Source organism: Harmonia axyridis, chromosome 3 (assembly GCF_914767665.1).
Source record: "Harmonia axyridis chromosome 3, icHarAxyr1.1, whole genome shotgun sequence".
In the NCBI taxonomy this organism is placed as follows: domain Eukaryota; kingdom Metazoa; phylum Arthropoda; class Insecta; order Coleoptera; family Coccinellidae; genus Harmonia; species Harmonia axyridis.
In genome coordinates this window covers 36,281,568-36,295,522 of record NC_059503.1, presented here as the reverse complement: position 1 = coordinate 36,295,522, position 13,955 = coordinate 36,281,568, and the positions used below count along the sequence as shown (strand labels likewise).

The following is a 13,955-nucleotide window of genomic DNA, read 5'->3' as shown; positions in this document are numbered from 1 at the left end:
TACCACTGTAATCGTTGCTGGCGATGCTCAACAGTCAGAGGTAACAGAAGATGGGGTCGATAATGCTGCAGTCCAAAAGACCTTATCCGGCGGTAAACCGTTCGGACAGTTACAGGATGGCCTTGTTCTCCTAACCACTCATCAGCTAAAGATTGAGTTGTCGCAAATCGGTCTCTTATGGCCATAAGTCTTAGATGTCGATCTTGAACTTGAAATTCATTTGTGCCCCCTTGACGTCCGGTGCCTACTCTTCTTCGATTTTGAACATTATCAAACCACGCTTGACAACATCTCATAACAGTAGTTGGATTTCTGGACAACCCCGCCTAGACCAATAATTCGACCTATTTCAAATTCATAAATCACACGCGTACACGTGCTCTAGGCATTTTAACAACAACCGAACATCGACTTTGGATCTCCTCGAACAGCTAGTTTGTGATCAAATTTAAAAAACTTGCAAAAAAAACTACAATATTTAAGTAACAAAAATTGTTCACATGAAAAAAACCTTCACGATTTTTTTCTCCATTTTCAATCATTTACTCCTTGCTATACTATCTATGTTTTACAAAAAAAAAAAAAATAGAATTTTAACAGCTCCTTCTGGGTGTTGCAGTTTCTTTGTCAGTTAGTATATTACTTTGGCCTTTGCATATTGAGTTGGGGCTGATGAAGCAATTTTTGAAAGCTTTTAATCGAGATGGAAATTGTAGGAAATCTATGTAAATTACCTAGAGTTATAACACAAAAAAAAAATAAAATATGATATATTTGATGGCGCTCAAATAAGGCAACTTGTTAATGATCCACACATCACCACATCAATGAACGATACTGAATTTAACGATTAGTGTAGGACGATGTGAAATCCACCTGATGGCCGACTACAGTTGGAGCCTTCGGCGAAATTACCCTACTAAACTCAATGCTGAAAATTCATCTAAGAGGAAATTTTTGTTAGAATATTACTTCATCCGAACAGATTACGAGAGAGACAACCAACCCTACACTTGATAGTGTTATTGCATGTCGTGCGGTGGCGCTACGAGTCTGCGCGTGGCGAGGCCATCGAGGGCCATCGAGAGAGAAAACAAGAATGGACCTTCGATGGTCGAGAGCGAACGTCAGGCACAAGACTTTAGAGTGACAGTCTCTTCCAACCTGACTTCTGTCAGGTCCTTCCGTTCTGCCTTGTGAACTGTACTTGCTTTTGAGATAGAGTTAAACTTAGAGTGTCTTGAGAATAAACGATTATTATCATCATCTGTGTATTAGTGAATACTCTGTATTTTATATATCCCAAATATATAATCCAATAATTTTAAAATGATGATTGATTATGTATGTAAGTTTTATAATAAATACTTAAACCCATATGTTAATTCAACTGCAGAGTAATAGTTATAACGTGAAATATACTCAAGTCCGTAAAGAAAAGATGAATGTGCATATCTCAAGAAATAGATCTGATAGTCAATATCTGCGGGCTATTTAGGATTCTGCATAAAAAATTAATCAGGAATTAAAGTGTCTTGTTCTGTATAATCTTTAATATTTGGGAGCGCTATATTCCATCTTTAACAGAAACGCATTCCGTGAACAATCGATTACATGGTCCATACCATTGTGTCTTTAAATAAACTGCTCCACATGAGTTAGGGATATTGACTTAAATTGCAAAAAAATTTAGTTTAAATGAGATTTTTGTGATGAAAATTCATATCAATATGATTTCAAGTTGCAGGAAATAAAATTAATTTTAGCCTGTAGGTCTGCAGCGTATACAGGCTGGTTGAGAAAAATCGAGTAAAATAACGAAATTTTATTCTTAGAGAATTCAAGCATTTTAAGACTATTAATACAATGTATGGCCTCCACGGGCATCAATAACAGCTTGATATCTTCTTTGCATACTACACACGAGGTTGTTGAACATTTCTTGATGGATTTGGTTCCATAAACGGGGCAGAAGCTCTCTCAGATCATTTAAGGATTCTGGGGTAGGTTGATGATTATATAATCTTCTTTGGAGCATATCAAATATGGTGAGTGCGGAGGTATTGGTATATGTGGAATACCAAGCTCCTCGCGCGCATTCTCAACTATGGCCGCACGGTGCGGTCTAGCGTTATCGTCTAGAAATTGAAAAGTTTCACCAATAGCTGCATGAAAATTTAGCACAACATTGTCAATGACATGCTTCCTATAGTGTAAGGCGGTCATATTCCCAGGACAAATGTATAGATCTGTGCGCCCATTGAAACATATCCCGGCCCATACCATAACACTAGCCCCTCGGAATGGTTGGACTTCTAGCGACGATTACGGGGTATGTGTGGGATTGTCCATACCCTTATTCTTCGAGAATCTGAAAATCGTCCATATCTGGATTCATCAGTGAAAAGGACACCACGCCAATGATCGTTTCAATTGATATGTTGCCTTGCCCATTCCAGTCTTTGACGCTTATGGTCACGTGTTAATGGAATTCCTCTTAATGGACGTCTAGAACCTATATTCGCCTCTCTCAAACGTCGTCTGATGGTTTCGATGGAAACTTGGACCCCATCTGCATTTTGAAGAATATTCCATAGCATTCTACACGTAGATGTAGGGTTTCTTCTCGCCGGAACGGTGATGAAACGATCCTGAGCAGGTGTTGTATTTCGTCGCCCAGCAAGCCTTGGTCTTTCCAACACGTAACCTGTCTCCCTGAACCTATTCCAAAGTCGAGATATCACACTTTGGCTGACTTGGAGCCTTTCCGCTACAACAACCTGAGTTAGGCCACCCTGTAGCATTCCGATAGCCCTATTAGCCTCAGCGTTCGTTAATTTACGTCTTGGCATTTTCAGAAAACTCGTTTCAAATCGAAGCCGTTGATAAACTGACTCCATTTAAAAATAAGAACATTCATGAAGCATATGCAAAGAACAAAATTTCAGAAGAAAGGCGACCAGATTGACGAAATGTCTCAACTGATTTTTATTGGATCGATTCAAGTTGTTATTGAGTTTTAAATGATTTTACAGCGATTTTCTCGAAGATTACATACTTTTCAAAACGATTGAATATGATATCCCTAACTCTTGTGGAGCAGTATTTTACTCTTTCGTGAGTGATAACTTGTTTAGTAGTACAGAGGAAAGTTCGAAAACAGCTTACCCAAACCAGTCTTCTCTTTGAAAAGTAGCGGCGTGTTGAAACCGTATCTTTGGAAATACTCCACGGTTAGTTGATTGCCGTACATTTCCCTGACGTCGCTATTTGAGGCGAACGCTGGATCTTCCAGCTTTTCTTGTAGGTTGAACGATCTGCGTCCCTCGATGTCATCATCAGCGAGGGCCCAGTCTTCTGAATAAAGTTTCTTCTGTTTGCGTTCCCTCTGAAAAAAAAACTTCGTTTGAGCCGTATAACTAGTTTGTTATTTTTACAAGTTGAGGATTTTGTTTTCCCTGAAGCAGCAAATGAATGAAAATCTCAAAATATTTTCTCATAGTGATTATTTTTGCACCAAGTCCAATCAAGGAAAACTTAAAAGAATACAGAATGTCTTTTAATATGCAATATTCCATATAGGGAACATGTAAGTCTACATTTCATTATGTTGGATTTGCCTATGATCCATAGAAGAACAGTTTATTTATTTATTCCTTTTTCGTGATCAACCCTAATCCAAGGTTCCAACAGACTTATACACAGGGTAGACCAATAGTTTCCAAAAATTCAAATAGAAATAAACGTGTTGTGTTAATCAAGGTTCCCTTTTTATTTGGAGTACATATTTCAATTAAGGTTATAATTTTCAAATCACATTCTGTTGAAAAAAAAGAAATATGGTTGAAGATTGGCCTGTTTCTAGTCGGTCAAAGATTGGCTTTAATTAAACTTAATATCGTTAAGCTAGAGCCAGGTATCGATAGGGACAGAGTACAAGATCTCTCAATGCTTCATTACCTCGAGGCGAAAGCTTTGGGTGTCGAGGCTATGCTGTTTCAGCAAAGCGAGCGGACCAGAAGCACTGACAGTGACTGAATCACCGTATACATTTCTAGACGCATAGAGCAGCTCGGAATAACGAAGGGATGGCCAAATAATATCGATATATTTTCAGAAAATGGTCGATAAATAACGTCGATATTTTCAATTACGATACTATCGACATTCGATATTTATATTTATTCAATATTTTCTGATATTTCGCATTATATGATTTCCTCTTCTTCATCTTCTAGTCGTTGACTTCATTGGATGTTGATATCCACGACTCTTTCCCTCTTTTAGGGGGTTTACCCAATGGCCTTTTGGTTTCCTGGATGCCTTCTCCCGCGATTCTCGCCCTCCTAGTATAGTATATTCTTCCCACGTGCTCGTTCCATGCTCTTCTTCGCATTCGCCCCCATCTACGATATCGCGTACATTCTTCGTGTATCTTCGAGTTACGTACACGATCTCTCAACGTGTATCCCGATATTCTTCTAAGCATTGTCATTTCTGCAGTTCTTAGGATTGATTTCGTTCTACTGTTATCAGCTCTCGTTTCTATTGAATAAGTCATGATTGGTCTAATACATTACTTGTAGACTGGCATCTTTGCTGCCATCTTCATAAGTTTGTTGTTCTATATACATCCGCTAAGCGTCCATATATTCTATTCGTCTTCTTCACCTGGCTTCTCACTTCTCTAGTTCTGTCCTGACTTGGGGGTATCTCCACTCCTAGTTAATTGTACACCATAACCTGCTCTATGGGTTTGTCGTCCACCACTAGCTTGCATCTTGAAAACTCCTTTCTAATTATTAGTGATTTGGTCTTCTCTATGGATACTCTCATATTCAACTGCTTATAGTAAAGGATCCCGATATAAAACGACCTTCACCGAGATGCTTATTTGATAAAACGTATTTTATATTTAATTCAACATGTCAATAAATATATCACATATGGGTTGCCTAACAAATTTTAGTCCAGAGTAGGTTTAATTAATAAAAAAAAAATATTTTTTTTTTATTATTAGATAAATTCTATACCAATCGAAAGTATGAAGCCCATAGAATGTGCAAACGTTAGGTTGCCTATTTTTTCCGGTCACAACTCTCGGGTAGCCAGGTATAAACAGGTAAATCTATACTAGCATTTTGCAACGGTCTGATTATTGAATCAAAATCAATAAAATTAAAGATTATTTTATTATGAACACGGTGGTATAGGGTTGCCTGCGAAAAATCAATCCCGAATCCCGGTTGTCGAATTTTAAAAAGTTAAATATTGCTGCGAGTGAATGTGTGCGACTGAGAGGTCCCAATCAACCATCTCATGCGATAGAAGAGGACACAGGAGCTGTTTGAAGTCCGTCCAGTGAAAGAAAGAGAGTGCGCATGCTATTTGTTCTTGGAAATGGAAAGAAATTTGTTTAGACCAAAGGCGTAGAGGCCAATATTTTCCAAATAAATATAATGAAGTTGTCTCAGAAAATGTTAATAAGTCTTCTATTTGGAACAGACATGAAATACTCTGGACCCCTAGTTCTGTTGCCCAAGGCATTCCAAGTTCTGGCTCCATACCCAGTAACCTCAAACAATATCTGAACCAACTGGAGAGGAAGTCTGATCGATCAAATTTTGGGTAAATCATTTGTGCCTGTTGTCCCATATGAGGTCGGTATGAATTTTTTTTTTTTCAATTTCAGTTTTCTCTGATCAACTTTGTTTGCAATTTCCTCACTATTTGTGAAGTCCTCTCCAGCTTCGTTGTAGTTGCCTTCGGCGCAACGAAATGTCTAATATTCTATTCGCAACAATAATCGAATAATACACGTTTTCTTCGCTACAAACATGCCCATATTTATTGTAATAATAATGAATATAATTTTTATAGTTTTTTTTACAATTGAAGATTTCTTAGAACATTCAAACATCATTCTTGGTAAGTAAATTTCAAATTACTGTACAGTGCATCCCATTTTGGGTGAGACTGCCAGGTTTCTCGCTTGTTATTTAAGATAGAGCCTTGCGGTTTTCACGTTCCTGTCCTACTTTTTCGTGAAACTCAAGTTGGTCTAATCAGATTTTGCATAACTGTTTCCGTTCAAGCGATACAGGGCGAATTTGGAAATTGATACTTTTCGGACCCCTTCCTTATCTCCGAAGTTATTAGAAATAATGCTGAGGTAAAAACTACGTCTGAACCAGAATTTTGCGTAGAATCCAGTGGCGTACTCAATTTTTTTTTCGGGGTATGGTTTTGAAGATTCAACACAAACCTATATTTTTTTCAATGGAACACCCTATATATCATAACCTCGTTGAATTCGTTATTTTTTTCCCTTCAAAATGATATATGATACTATATAGGTAGGATGTTAAAAATGTTAAAAAAACACTAAAACATCAAATAATTATGATTTTTTGTTAATGAGCAATGGATTTTCCATATGAAAATAAGGATTGATTGGATAATTTTCATTTGTGATTTTTATTTATAGTAGAGGAAGCAAACAAATATAATACACTCATCACTAATATGAAAAACAAAACGTAGATACCTACCTAATAGCAACAAATGAATAATAAAAAAATTCATAAACATTGCATAATATCTTACAGATTAAACTGTTCAAATTGCTGTCCCTTTTCCCTAATACATATAAGATACTACAGTAAAAGACATAACAGCCTCGAAGAACTTCGTGCATCAAGAGAGGCAGTTTTCCAGGATTTACAAAACCGCCCTTTTATAATATTAAATGCACTCAGGCGTATTGAAAAGTTTTGTCAATTATGTATTAGGAGACTATGAACAGTAATGTGAACAGTTTAAGCTGTAAGATATCATGCAATCTTTATGAATTTTTGTATTATTTATTTGTTGCTATTAGGTAGGTACCTACGTTTTGTTTTTCATGTTAGTGATGACTGTATTATCTTTGTTTGTTTACTCTACTAAATATAAAAATCACAAATTAAAATTATCCAATTGAACCTTTTTTTTATATGGGAAATCCATTGCTCATTAACAAAAAATCATCATTATTTGATGTTTTAGTGTTTTTTTAACATTTCTGACCATTCTACCTATATAGTATCATACATCATTTTGAAGGGAAAAAAATAACGAATTCAACGAGGTAATGATATATAGGGTGTTCCATTAAAAAAAATATAGGTTTGTGTTGAATCTTCAAAACCATACCCCGAAAAAAAAAATTGAGTACGCCACTGGATTCTACGCAGAATTCTGATTCAGAAGTAGTTTTTACCTCAACATTATTTCTTATAACTTCGGAGATATAGGAGGGGTCCGAAAAGTATCAATTTCCAAAATCGCCCTGTATCTCTTGAACGGAAACAGTTATGAAAAATCCGATTAGACCAACTTGAGTTTCACGAAAAAGTAGGACAGGAACGTGAAAACCGCAAGGCTCTATCTTAAATAACAAGCGAGAAACCTGGCAGTCTCACCCAAAATGGGATGCACTGTACATAACCGGTACATATAGGATACTGTCCCCCATATTATATGCAACTGGGCATTGCCATAGTAGGATTATTAGGGAGAGTTTTAGTACGGATTTTTTTCATTTATGTATTCTTCAGTATAAACTAAGACAATGTGACTAATCTTTGTTGCATGTTCGTTCAGAAATATGAAACCATGAAATTCAATCCAATCATGAAATTCGAACACCATAGAAGACGATTTACGAGAACGGTCTGCCTTTATATGAATTGAGGACCATTTGATGAAATATAATAAATATAGATGAACATGCTGAGACCTTTGCTCAAGCCTAAGATATACAGAAGGAGGATTCTACCTAGCAAAAATGGAGAAACAAGAAGTACTATCAAAAATTTCGCGTTTTTTATAATTTCATACAAAATAATGAAATCAGTTCATTTTCCTAGTTTAGTGAAAATTCCGAGGACAAAAGTTTGGTTACTTCCAAGATATATTAATTAACACAGGTATCTCTAAATCAAATTCTGCACAAGAACCTATAAATTTAACCGGTGTGAACTTAGCAGTCCATTTACCGCAGACTCTGACGAAAACACCCGAAGGCGGTGACCAGTGGCGTGCGACAAAATAATGATTTCTTATGGAAATATTCACTAGATCGGATATAAATTTAGGAAGTGGGTGCCCTATAGTATTGAGAGTACATGTTGATTTTCTATAGATCGCGGGATGTTTAGGCAACTTGTATATTAAAATCTCTGTCAGTGCGTTGTACCTTGAACATATCATCAATTGGAGCATCAATTATTTTGCAAATAACCAAAAGTTGCCACTTTTTTTTCATTCCTAAAAAAATTTAAGTTATTGTTAAGAAATTATGTGAAAACCGCGTGAAAATCGATGGTTGTAAGAGGAAAAATCTATAATTTCGTTTGGAACTGAGCAGTTACGTGGTGGTATTCCCTCTCAACCCCAATGGATTTTTCCTCTTAGGATTCTTAGGGATCTTGAAAATGAGTTCTACATTAACCTGTACGGTCCATAAAAAAAACTAAAATGCATAACATAAAATGCGAACCATTTTATATCTGGAAGTAATGAAAACTTTTCTATCCAAATTACAGGATTGTAAACATGAACAAGGAAGACGCACACTTCCTCTACATAGAATGATAAATAAATTCATTCTCTAATTGGAAATGTATTGATTCACGCATAATATAATTAATATGCGATATTAGTTTATGGGTAGTAGACAATTAAATTAAATGAACCCAACAGTTTCGTTTGGTGTTGTGCTTCCAGGTGCTTGAATATTATTCACAATTGAAATACACTGAACGTTTTACAAATTTTGCCCTGGATCTGAATGGATCACCTAAAAAACATTGCAAAATTTGCAGTAAGGTTGAATATTTCTTCCTATTTTGTTGAATATCTCAAATCGTTAAAAATGGACTTAGAAAATGAAAAGGAACATGAAGTGTTCGTAAGAGTTCTGACCGAAACACTGGCGCTCTGTCTGCTGAGACAAGTGTCCTAGAAGCAAAAAAAGGCACTTACGGCGAAAATATTAGTCTGAAAATATTCAAAAACTCGAGAGCTATTGAAAATAGGTAAAATATATTGTGTATAGTGTCATACTGACATTAACCGGTGTGAACTTGGCAAACCGTATGACGAATACACCCGAAGGCGGTGATCAGTGGCGCACTGACGGAAGCCAAAATTTATTTTGGAATAACATAACAGCAATAGAGAACATGGGAATCTCGAAGTTGGTGAAACTGAAGCGAAACAATGGCAAGGAATACAGAAATATTGATTGTCGAAATTAGTTCGGGGAATTTATGATGTTTTCATTTTTGAATATCTAAATTCCACTATTCAAGGAGTATTCACTGAAAGTTATCGATATTTGGCATGTCAAATTATTCCAATATGATTAATCATAAAAAAATCAACGACTCGCAAGTGGGATACAGGGGGTGATTTTTCATCCCTCATATTTCAAAATTTCATAACACGGAAACCATAAATGATCAATTTGCGAGTCGCTGATTTTTTTAGTGGTAAAACGACTTGACATGCTAAATATGGAAATGCTACAAGTGGTTTCGTTGTTATAAAATTTTGAAATATAGGGAAAATATTAACTATTATAATTTTCTAGAAAGGTTTTTTTTTGAGATATAATCATTTAAATTTATATTGAAATTAATGTACTTTAAATGTGAGAATAAATTTTGAATTTTAAAATTTTTTTGAATATTGTTCGGATTTTTCGGCAAATGGATGAATCTTAAACTTAGTTTCCAAAAAATGCTCTGGACAACGTAAGGCTATGAGTTTTTAGAAAATGTTATTGAAAGGATTAACCCCGCGTCGTAATATTCAGCTTAAGATATTTTCATACGAATTGAGATATCTGATGTAGACAATAACCCATTTTAGGTAGCGTTAGTTTCAATGAACTCGGAAACTCATAAAACATACCTATTTCTAACACTAGGCTCGTCAAACTTCAAAATATAATATTCAATGATCATTTGGAAGGAAAATCGAGTTAATAACTAAAATACTAAATTTTACACAAATAACTAAAATTTGAATTTAAACAAGTTAATAATGAATGGGACAAATTGCGTATGAATCTAAAAACTAATACAAAATCATTTAACCTCTTTCAATAGGCTATAATAGATCAGGAAAATTTGAGAGTTCATAAATTTATATGTAGGTTAAGTTGGCCAAAGTTTGCTTGGATTAGGTGAGCTTGGTTGTACTTGGATAGATCAATCAAATCAATCATACAATAAACCAAACTATCGATTAATGAGTTTCCTAAAATTGAGAAGTGTCATTCACCTCATAAAAATAGTGCTATTCCAAGAAAGTATAGGTAAACATCAACTGCATGATATCGAACTGACAGATTTTCATCCCTCGTACCATTACTGCTTTTTTCATTCCCCAAAATTAAAAACGATGATGAGACACGATATCAATACTACATTATTCAACTGGACGATTAAAATCCCCCTAGTACACATCTTATCAATCTAGCACCACCCGTCCGTCATCCTACGTTTCTCTCTCACACCAAGGGATTACGAAACTTTCAGGTTTTCCATCTAGCAACTTTCCCACAACGAAAACTCCATCCCTGAGAACTTCTCAAATTGAACGGTTTATTCTCGTAAATTTTCAGCACAATTGGCTGAATCAATTAAAAAAACGTCTATTTGATCTCATACCGCCGTCATTAAGCACCTGTTACACGATATATGCCTCACTGAAACCGGAAAACTGACCTTATCCTCCGACTTACGTTACGTTGTACGCGTTTTTCTTTGGACCGCAAGGGAACAGCCGATAGTGCGACTGTACATCGCAGTGAAAATCACGTCCTGGCCACAACATACCGGGACAACGCCACTTCGGTAAACAAAACAAAGGACGCCCGTTCTCAACAGGTCGACGAGGGGGCACACACAAGACACCGTGCCCACGACGAACTCGCAAACCGAAAACACTAACAAACACGTACAACAAAGGTGGCAGACTGGCCACGGGCGTCGTAAGGGCCCCCTAGGCACTTCTGGTCGGGACGAACTAAACCATTTTTTGCTACGTACCATTCTCGATTTGTAGTCCCTGTCCGAGGAGTGCGATGAAGACGAGGGTCTGGACGATGAGGAGGGCCTGCTGGCGTCTTCTCGTTTTCTCGAGTGATGCGCCATTTTGTGGATGACGCGTGACGCTACCACGACGACGTAGAGGTTTACTGAACGCTGATTACTCGACGATCGTAGCTCTTCGAGAATCCGGAAGGGACGGGATAGCGCGACGTTGCCGCTTCTACGGGATTGTTTTCCGTATACAAATCGGGACGTTCTAGTTTTTCGAAATACTATGAAATTCTTAAAAAAGTGCTTGCTTAAATTCCTTCGATCTACCTGAAAATATCAAATGAACAACGACTTTGCTCATATGTAGAATAATAAACCAAAAGTAAACATTTTTCCTTGAAGAAATTCAAATAGCAACTGCGATATTTTGAAATATCATCTAAAAAATCGGCCCTCTTTCCTAGGCCTCTATCAGACCTCTCAGAAGCTACGAACGAGTTATGAGAACAGGTTGTGCAGTGTAGGCTTTGTTACTGTGTCCCATCGCCGCTTCAGCTATAGTACTATTATTTTGTTACCACACAGCTAATGGTTAGACAGTCCTCCGTAACCAGAAAATTTCTTAGACACATCAAAAATAAACATATGGCCAGTACAAAATTATTTTAGGTAATTTCCGTGTATTACTAGAATTGGTATTCTCTGAAACTGATGTAGCACAAATAACACTTCTATATATCCATTGGTTTTGAATTTTCATAAATTGGGTGGAAATTAATACATATAAATCACAGATTTGGCATTCAGTATGTGATTGACTTTGACATCAATCTTGTCAGTTAGTTTATCTAACGACGGGTTTCATAAAACTTCGATTGACCGATCAACTCATTCAAAATGAACTGAAATTGAAGAAGGAAATGATTGGATCGAGCGACTCACCACGATGAAAGTTTCATGAAAGCCAGAGCCGACGTAAGGGGTGAAACAGTGAAGCGACTGTTTCAGGCGCCTCTTTTCGAGGGGCGACAATTTAGCCCAGTTTGTGGCCGCCCTTTCATATTTCTCAAAAAAATATAGTCTTGATTCTTAAAAACGACATGAGGTTGGTTTATCAACATTCCCTGCAATCAAAATCGCCAAATCGTCTTTACTAAGCAGCCTGTTCAATAAATAACACATGGCAACCTTACCAATATAAGCAGCATTGCCTATTACCCTAATTGAATGAGGGATAGAATGTATTTCACCAAGACGAAAACACTTCGAATTACACATTCAACATATGGAAAATTCCTATGATTCTGCATTAGAAACTAGTTACTGATAAATGCTAAATGTTTTCAGCGGAACATATGTTTTTAATCCCATTTAGTTTTCGAAGCTTTGCTTGCCTTACCGCCCTTTGTATCTTGTGGTGTGATAGGTAATCTTTCATCGATTGTACGCAGTGTCTTGTGAATGTGAGAATCAGATATATTACTTACGCATTGTTCATCGGCGTCAAAGAAATCCAGGGATTTATTGTAGGTAAAAATGTCCGAAAATAAAAAGAAACCCAGTGGAAACGACTTTAGAATGAAAGGATTAGTGAAAACGCTAGAGAAATCAAAAACGGCGAATTATCATCGTGGCAGGTGATATTTTTGTTGGGGCGGGGGGGGGGGGGGGTTATTCATTGATACTTTTTCAGCAGGGGCGCCAAAAAATTATTTACTTCAGGCGCCAAAATTGCTTGCCCCGATGATAGCCACCATATATGAGAGTTTTTTTATGATACCTTCTCCTTGAAATGTGGCATGAACATTTGAGTGATTCTCCTACATTTTTACGAAAATACTGGATTTTTGATATTTTGCTTGAATTTTCTCTAGTTCTGGTTACGCGATGAACATGAAATTTCGAGTGAAGTTAGAATTTGAATTCTAACTCAATTGGATCTTTTGTCGCTCGATTTTTATTTTTTTTTTCTTCGATATTCTGCTTGGATTTGCTTAATTCCAGATTAATTTTTTCGATTTTTGGATTCTCCGATTCTACGCATTCCAACACGCAAATTGTGAAAATTTCAGAGAGTCGAAATTTTTCCTCCTCGAACGCTTTCAAAGGTTTATTATTGAAAATATTGAAACAAAATTGCTTAATCTCTGAACATTTCAATAACAATCAAGTTAATCAATCAGTCAAAACAAGCACATACTATATTACTATTGACCATAATATGTTCTAGAAGAATATATTATATTCTTCTAGATTCTAGAATCACTTGAAGCGGAAAGTAGTATTATATTTATAGCAAACTATGAAAAGACTCATGGATTAATATGTATGGTTAAAGAATATTGATAATAATAATGTTTATTTCATTAGTAAATATTATTTTTAGCCGTTGATATTAGCTACCGACGGAGTTAATAAATGAGTAAAATAATTATGTCTCTTACACCAATCAGTTGCAGGAACGTTCATACAAACTTAATGCCGTCATTAAAATTTTAATCCTCGAATTAACGGTGCAGGTAGCCAAAAGGCTTCTCCAACTGATGGAGGATTAAAACTTTTTTGTATGAACTTTCCTGCAACTGATTGGTGTAAGAGGCATAACTCAACAAATGGCACACAGCTGAAAAATATAGCAAAGTTAACGTTAAAACAAACCTCAAGTTGTTGAGGAAGCAATATCTACTGCAATGGATCTGACGGTTGAATTCCTCAATTTCCAACTGTACATATACAGGGTGTCCCATAAGTGGCACGTCACAGTGACACCGGAGGTAGGTCAGCTAAAGAGGGACCTAACCAGCCTAACATGACCCCAGTAAAAGTTGCATGGTTTTCGAGTTATTACCAAATTACGTT

General features: G+C 36.3%; 1 protein-coding gene across 2 annotated transcripts in view; it reads right to left on the bottom strand.

The window, feature by feature from the left end:
- The window catches only part of LOC123674742 (jmjC domain-containing histone demethylation protein 1-like), a 50,611-nt gene that overhangs the window by 18,411 nt on the left and 18,245 nt on the right, over positions 1–13,955 (bottom strand). The window contains exons 1-2 of one of the 2 annotated variants that reach the window (XM_045609799.1): positions 11,103–11,247; positions 3,169–3,388 (exon numbers count right to left, since the gene is read on the bottom strand). In XM_045609799.1, the coding sequence (XP_045465755.1) occupies positions 3,169–3,388; positions 11,103–11,207 (325 nt within the window). In that variant the 5' untranslated portion in view covers positions 11,208–11,247. Of the gene's footprint in view, positions 1–3,168; positions 3,389–11,102; positions 11,248–13,955 lie in introns of those variants that run through there. The other variant, XM_045609800.1, reaches the window with a different exon arrangement.